General features: G+C 45.8%; 1 protein-coding gene across 1 annotated transcript; it reads right to left on the reverse strand.

Moving 5' to 3' along the window:
- Positions 1-273: 273 nt before the first annotated feature.
- Positions 274-7,579, reverse strand: LOC143715703 (uncharacterized). Its single transcript, XM_077207455.1, has 3 exons — positions 7,407-7,579; positions 2,676-2,793; positions 274-1,152 (listed from the first exon to the last, which is right to left on the reverse strand). The coding sequence occupies exons 1-3, from the start codon at positions 7,577-7,579 to the stop codon at positions 274-276; spliced, it is 1,170 nt and encodes a 389-aa protein (XP_077063570.1).
- Positions 7,580-7,860: the final 281 nt, after the last annotated feature.

The following is a 7,860-nucleotide window of genomic DNA, read 5'->3' on the forward strand; positions in this document are numbered from 1 at the left end:
AACAACTTTTTAATGAGATCACTGACTTGCACATTTAACATAACAAAACCACGACATGAAGCTATTACTATAAGTCAGTGCAAATGTGGTCCTTTAAGGCTACACAGGAGAAAGAAAAGCAATATATCAGCTCTGAAACTGAATTTATAATTTTCAAGTATAATAAAATAAAATAAATAACTACATTCAGCATAAAATTATTTAATTTAACAGTCAATTAATTTATCAATTATTTAAAATGATTAAATAACAATTAAATCATATATCACCATTTCATGGTGCACAAGAGCAGGAGAGTTTCCCAGTGCGGTGCAGAAAAAGAACAGGCTGAACAAAACCAGCCAGTACATAACAAATCAGACCAGTGATCCAAAGTTTATGAATATAGTGGTTTGTTAGAATGGTAAATAATCCTACTGTAGCAAATGGGACATATATGATAGTCATGCTAATAGTAGTGATTAGAATGATTTGAAACGCTCTTCTCTTCATGTGGTTTTCCTCTTCTCTCTCTCTTCTTCTCTCTCCTGGTCCTGACTGCTTCAGAGCCCTGAGAACAGCCACAACACAAAACAACTGGATGCAGAGGGCCAGTAGGAACTGCAGCGAGAAAAATTGTTTATGTATTTGTCCAGTTTTTGTGTCAATAAATAAGTAACAGAAGCAGGAGCCAAGAATAGTTATCCAGGCTGCAGTGCAGCAGATCACTCTATATCTGAGAGGTTTGTACTTCAGAAAGATTACAGGATAAACTACTGCCAGGTAACGCTCAACACAGATCAGACACTGAAACACGGGACGGCCAGTGGTGACAAGTCCTAGTGAAAAGGATCTAAATGTTGAGAGACTAAAAAAACTAAATGACAGTGCACTGATCAAACTATTCAGACAGATACCAAGTTCACAAACAGAGAGATTGAGGATGAAGAACTCTAATGCGACTCCACTTCCTGTTCCTGTGATGATGAGCCATATAATATAGGAGTGAGTAGGAAAACCAAACAGGAGATTGATGCTGAACGTACAAATTCTCAGATGGTCAAGTAACCAGAAAGATTCAGTTGTGGAGTTTGTAGATTCTACAGGTGTGGTGAAGTTCACTGTGTAGTTGTTCATCTCCTTCGTGTTTGTCTTCAGCAATATATACTGCAACTGTGATTTACTGGAAAAGAGAAGCATAAATGAACCAGTGAATTCAGCCTGATTGAATGAACTCAGTATAAGTAAGATTTCAATATTTTTGAATGCATCCAGTTTGAACGATCCAGTTTAAAATACTAAAAATACTTTGTTTACGTTCAAATAACCAGAGCGCTTTTTTACTAAGTTAAAATCCAGTCTCTTTTAATTCAATATCTCTAAAAAATTACTCTTGCCCCAAAACCCTTGGACAGATAAACACAATTACGCAGTTGATTATAGTTGATGGTAAAAAAAAGAAATTCAATCAAAAAAGTTTATCACCTGAAGAGTGAATGACCAGTCTCTCTGGATTTGTATAAATCTCTGTGCTGTGTTTTGTAGACTGACTTCACCGCTGCCACAAGAATATATGACTTCATCTGCTACACGTCACATACAAATTTGAATATAGAATTTTCTTTTCTTTTTTTTTTCTGACAGGAGATAGAGACAGATATGGATGTTTAAAAGACGCACTGTACGCGGTAGACCAATCACGACAGACTGGGCCATCTGGCCAATCGGAGCAGAGTATAGCTCTTGAAAAGGAGGAATTTAGAGAGACTGATTCATCCATCCACCAGCCAGAGCCGTTGAGCTCGGTAAAGCCGCAGTTTCCTAGTAAATCTCAAATCGTTTCTCCTCCCAATCTCCTCCATATTGCTTTAAAATATAGCATTCTGAGCAGAATTCAAATGAGTCCGATATGTTTTCTAATACGTGCTGGAACAGTGTGTTGTGATTGGTCAACCGATTTGAGTGGGTTTCAAAAATGTCACTCCCCTTACCTTAACCGTGAGTTTTAACAGACTACTAACTCAACTCAACCAGGCCCTGACCCATTTTTGTGCACCTGCCTCAGGCAGGTATTGTTTAAATGAGGGACATTGTGACGTGACGTTCCCAGAAAAAAAGAAAAAAAAAACCTTAAGACTACAATCGATGTTCACAATGTTACGGATGATGGTTTTATTGATTTACAGACTAACTCTCTTTGGATCTGGACTCGATTTGTTGAGGAGCTATTATGTCCGCACAAAAAATTGTTCGGACCAATCAAATTGTCAGGGCGGGCTTTATACGATGATGGACAGATGAGCAAAGGTAACGTAACCATCCACGTCATCAAAGAGCGCTTGGGTTGAATTCATGGCTGCTGCTGGAGAATTGAGTTGTGTATATTCCGCTATCGCGTGTGTTATAGAAGATATAGACAGCGCATTAATTTTAAAAGAGGAACAGAGAACCGCTATTGTCAGGAATCAATCAGATTCATTCCCATCCACCAGTCAAAGATCACTCTCCCCGGAATACTAACCACTCACACCTGTGCACCATCAATTACCTCATCACCCAGCTCTACAAAACACCCATGCACACTTCAGTGTTTGTCAAGCCTCCAACAGGAATAGACCATAACCCTCTGTCTCCTGAAGTCTCCAAGTCAACCTGAAAACCACCACGTAACGTATACTCACCTTTGAAATACTCACCTTTGTATCCTTGTCCCGCTGTTCCCAGAAGTCCTGCCTGGTCCCATGTTCCCCGAGTCCTGGAGATTCGTCTGAGTGTCCCACGTTCCTGCCGAGATCTCCGTGTCCGCTACTGTATCTGAAATAGAAAAGGAGACGTATCAATGAACAGTGTCTGCTCACGCCAAGCTAACTAAAGGAGGATCTGCTCACCTGGAATCCGCTCTGCACGTAGTGATCGTCACCGCACCTTCACCTGAACCTTGCCAATTCACCTTGTCACTTGAATCATTGTAAATAAACTCACGTTTGAATTCACTTACCTCCGCCTCTGTGCCTGTATCCTGACAGCTATCAAGGCATTTTGTTGATGGGAAAGATGTTTTTGCCGTCCTTCCTACGGGATTCGGAAAAAGTTTAATCTATCAACTTTAATCTATCTCTCAACATACGTCACTTACTCCGTTGCTCTGATTGGTTCTAGGTCTATCCAATTGAGTGCAGAGGCCTTTTATCTCCTGGTTCGGTTGACACAAGCCCTATAATCACAGCCCAATGGAGCAGTATCAGACTCACATTCTGACTAGAATCTGAGTATGACGACGTCAGGCTAGCAACATCACACACTAAGTTGAAAATGTAAAAAAGCATAATAAGTCCTCTTTAAAGAGATTAAATGATAACATAATTTTCACTTGATTTAATATTTTAAAGTTTAAAGGCATCCTTCCTCATAGGTCTAATTTAGGAGTAGTTCACTTTAAAATGAAATATATCCCATGATTTACTCACCCTCAAGCCATCCTATTCTTCTTTCAGACTAATTTTATAATGGCAGTGGATTGCAACCAACAGATTGAAGCTCAAAAAAGTGCATCTATCCATCACAAATGAACTCCACACAGCTCTGGGGGGTTAATAAAGGCCTTCTGAATCAAAAGATGAGTTTGTGTGAGAAAAATATTCATATTTAACACGTTACAAAGTAAAATTCTAGCTTATGGCCAAATGGCCATACACAGTCTACTTGCCCTTAATGCGCAACTTGTGACGTCGGAAGTGTAGTGCGTCATGGCGTAGCTTAAATTCAGCAGTGCGTCGCATTACTCGCATAAGTTGCGTTCCCCTTCGAGGGAACTCGCACTGCGCCGTCGTCGTGACGACACTATGGGGAATGCCCCCAGCTTAGCGCGTCTGAAGCATGAATGAAATCTGTCCAATCCTGATTGGTGCTGCGTCATGACGTAGTAGATGACGGCATAACAAGAAGATACAAAGGGACGCCCAGCACACACACACTTGAGGCTTGTTCGACTTCATGCAGCCCTGCGCAGACCGATCGGCGGCTGACTTGAAGCAGTGCATGCCGGTTAGAAATTTGGTCCGACTTGATGCAGCGCCGACGCAACATGACTGTGATGTATGCCATTAAAGTAGCGCGAGAGCGATTCGAGAGCAGCCGCAGGACGCAGCCATCGCAGATTCTCAAGAGCAGCTGCATGAGCTCTGATGACGACACAACTGTTCCACGATTGGCCGGATTCACCACATGACAATGATCACATGTGTTTCTTGTTTATTCTCACACCTTTAGTTCCACTAAAGCTCACAAATCATTTTTTATAACTATTTTCATGTAGTCACGATCTCACGATGTTATATTGTGTCATGTTTATCAAAATAAAACTGATTAAAAACGTTGATTCCACTTCATTGATAGTAGTAACTTTATTCTTGTTCAAACAGACGCTGTATAAAGCAGTACATAAAGTATTGAATGGAAATGTCTCCTGAACATCTGTGTATTTTGCAAATATTGCATTTATTTCACTTCAGCTTTGGTAAAGTATGCAAACACCACGTCAGCGGTCACACTACGGGAACCAGAAGGTGTCCGACTTCACGTCTCTGTTTGCAGCTCCTCCCCGCCTGCACGCGGCAACTCTCGGCGATCGGTTGCATCCAGCCGCAGCCGATGCGAACACACCTATTAGCTTTTTTGCTCTTCAGCTAAAGCGCTCTGTGTCAAACTGTCTGTCCTATTTGGTGTTGTTTGTCCCATAAGAATTGCAATATCTAATCTATAGTGGCTCGGATCTCGCGTTTGCCGAGGCAGTGCGTTGATTACGGGTCTACTCTGCAATAAAGATTCTGTGACTGGGATCTCACGTTGTCGAGGCAGCATGCAGATAAAGGTCTGCATTGCAAAACAGAATCTATAGTGGCTCAGATCTCGCGTTTGCCGAGGAATGCGCATTGATTATGGGTCTACTCTGCAATCAAGATTCTGTGACTTGATCTCGCGTTGTCGAGGCAGCGCGTAGATTAAAGGTCGTACATTGCAATACAGAATCTAGTGGGTCGGATCTCGCGTTTGCCGAGGCAGCGCGTAGATTACAGGTCTACTTTGCAATAAAGATTCTGTGTGCGTGCGAGGCATGAACAGTCAGCTCCTGAGGGTGCTGGCTGTGTTCATTGAGAAATATCTCGACGCGCACAGCCGTGCGTTTTCGGGTGTTTCAGCCTCGCGCCCGTCTTCTTCTCGAGAGATGAAAACCAAATATATTGTGAACGACTCGAATCTCGCGTTTGCCGAGGCAGCGCGTAGAGTACGGGTCTGCAATGAAGGGGACACACGCGATCTGTGAAATATACTGTATGGTGCGAGGCATTCACAGTCAGCTCCTGAGGGTGCTTGGCAGCTGTTCATTGAGAAATATCTCGACGTGTATATCCGTGCGCTGTCCGCTGTTTCAGCCTCGCACCTATTGACTTTCTTCTTGAGGGATGAAAGCCAAATATATTGTAATGACTCGACTCGCGTTTGCCGAGGCAGCGTGTAGATTACGAGATTGTATAACACAAAACAGTATTCTCTGGTAATTATGGCTGCATTTAATTTTAAGAAATTAAAATGATGAAATATTATCTGACTTTAAGGAAGTTAAATATTTTAATTCAGCCTACCACTTAGACCGTGTTTCACATGCAGTGTTCCTTCTGCACATCAAAAATCGTTTTTTGATTTTTCCCTGCCGATCCTCCGCTTCAGGGTATCGAAAACGAGACAAAAATAGCAGGGTTATCCCCCCCGTGGAGGGACGAGCGAGAATCGCTCCTCTGCGGAGCCCTCAGGAAATCGATGCTTGTATCCAGCGTCAAGTGCGCTTCGGGACACATCGGTTTTCAGCGAATGCGCGCTGCAGTGTCCGCCCCAAGGGCTTGTGGCCAGGCAGTGCTCGTGTTCGCCCATCGGGAACGGTTTTCCATTATTCCATGCCGGTCCTCCGCTTCAGGGTGTCGAGAATGAAACCGAAAGAGCCTCCCTTCAGGGAAGCCCTCAGGAAGTCGATGTCTGTATCCAGCCGTTAAGTGCGCTTCGGGACACATCAGTTTCCAGCGAACGCACGCTGCTCTGTCTGCCCCACAGGCTTGCGGCCAGGCAGCAATCGTGTCCGCCCATCGAGAATCGTTTTCGGTACAACCCTACCGGAGATCCGCTTCAGGGGGTCGAGAACGAATCCAGATTGATACCCGAAGCCAGGCTCGAGAGCCTGGTTCCTTTGCTCGTTGTCGACCGCTCCCTGCCGGCCAGCCGCTTCAGGGGGTCGGGAACGAGTCTTGGGTAATACCCGAGGCCAGCCTAGAGGCTGGTTCCCTTAGAATATTATCTTGGCGCATGGTCATGCCTTCCGAATATATCTGCTAGGGCCCTGCGTACTGTAGAGCTGGGTTACAGGCTGCAGTTCAGCTCCCCTCCCCCGAAGTTCAACGGGGTGGTCTGGTCTGTGGTCAGCCCAGAGCATGTTCGGGTTATGGAACAGGAAGTTCAATCCCTGTTGGTCAAGGAGGCCATAGAACGTGTTCCTCTGCCAGACAGGGAGTCCGGGTTCTACAGCCGGTACTTCATTGTTCCCAAGAAAGATGGGGGTTGCGTCCAATAATAGATCTCAGGCACTTGAATCGGTCCCTGAGGAGATTCAGGTTCAGGATGCTCACAATCCCAGCCATCGTGAGTCAGATCCAGTTCGAGGACTGGTTTTTCACGATAGATCTGAAGGACGCGTACTTCCATATTTCCATCCTTCCATGTCACTCACAGGAAGTTCCTGAGGTTCGCTTTCGGGGGCGAAGTGTACCAATATCGGGTTCTTCCGTTCGGCCTAGCTCTCTCCCCTCGCACTTTTACAAAATGCATGGATGCAGCACTCACCCCTGAGGCTCGAGGGCGTCAGGGTGCTCAACTACATTGACGACTGGCTGATACTGGCCCAGTCGCGAGAGCTGGCGATTCGGCATCGAGATGTCGTCCTCGCCCACATCCAGAGCCTGGGGTTGAGACTCAACAGAAAAAAGAGTGTGTTGACGCCCTCCCAGAGGACTACGTTCCTGGGAGTTGTATGGGACTCCACAACGATGCGGGCACAGATGACTCCTGCGCGCGTGAAGTCCATACTGGCAATGGTCTCCAGAGTGAAGCTAGGCCACAACCTCACTGTGAAGCAGTTTCAGAGACTGCTGGGGCTCATGGCAGCAGCGTCCAACTTCATACCTTTTGGCCTGCTACACATGAGACCCCTACAGTGCTGGTTGAGAGCCAAGGGGTTTTCCCAAATCCATTCCATACGATCAGAGTAACGCGCAGATGCCTTCGTTCCCTTGTCATATGGAGGAAACCTTGGTTCCCTGTCCCAGGGACCGGTGCTGGGAGCATCATGTTGCCGAAAAATCGTTTCAACAGATGCCTCTCACACTAGTTTGGGCGCGGTCATGGACGGCCGTTTGCGAGAGGTCTGTGGAAGACCCGGCATTCTTCCTGGCACATCAACTGCCTGGAAATGCTGGCAGTCTACAAAGCTCTGAGGAGTTTTTTCCCGGACCTCCGCGGCCACCATGTCCTGATACGCTTCTGTAGTCGCGTACATGAATCATCAGGGGGGTCTGAGGTCGCACCCTCTATGCAGACTGGCACACCAGATCCTTCTGTGGTCCCAGGGGAAACTGTCGTCTCTCAGAGCGATGTATGTCCCCGGGGACCAAAATCAGGGAGCAGACGTTCTGTCGAGGCAAGGGCTGACGCCCGATGGGTGGCGACTCCACCCCCAGGTGGTGGAGGCCATGTGCGTGAGATTCGGCCCAGTGGAAGTGGATCTGTTCGCATCTCAAGAGACGTCCCACTGTCCAGTGTGGTTCTCTCTCAGGTATC

Source organism: Siphateles boraxobius, unplaced genomic scaffold (genome assembly GCF_051911475.1).
Source record: "Siphateles boraxobius isolate OS27281-9 unplaced genomic scaffold, OSU_SipBor_1 6, whole genome shotgun sequence".
NCBI lineage: Eukaryota > Metazoa > Chordata > Actinopteri > Cypriniformes > Leuciscidae > Siphateles > Siphateles boraxobius.

Excerpts from the sequence above, each read along its gene's own strand:
- LOC143715703 (XM_077207455.1), bottom strand. The coding sequence starts at position 7,579 with ATGTACGCGACTACAGAAGCGTATCAGGACATGGTGGCCGCGGAGGTC. Across the intron at positions 2,794-7,406 it reads ATGACCGCGCCCAAACTAGT|ATACAGTAGCGGACACGGAG; the intron begins GTGAGAGGCATC and ends TTTCTATTTCAG. Across the intron at positions 1,153-2,675 it reads AGCGGGACAAGGATACAAAG|TTGCAGTATATATTGCTGAA; the intron begins GTGAGTATTTCA and ends AGTAAATCACAG.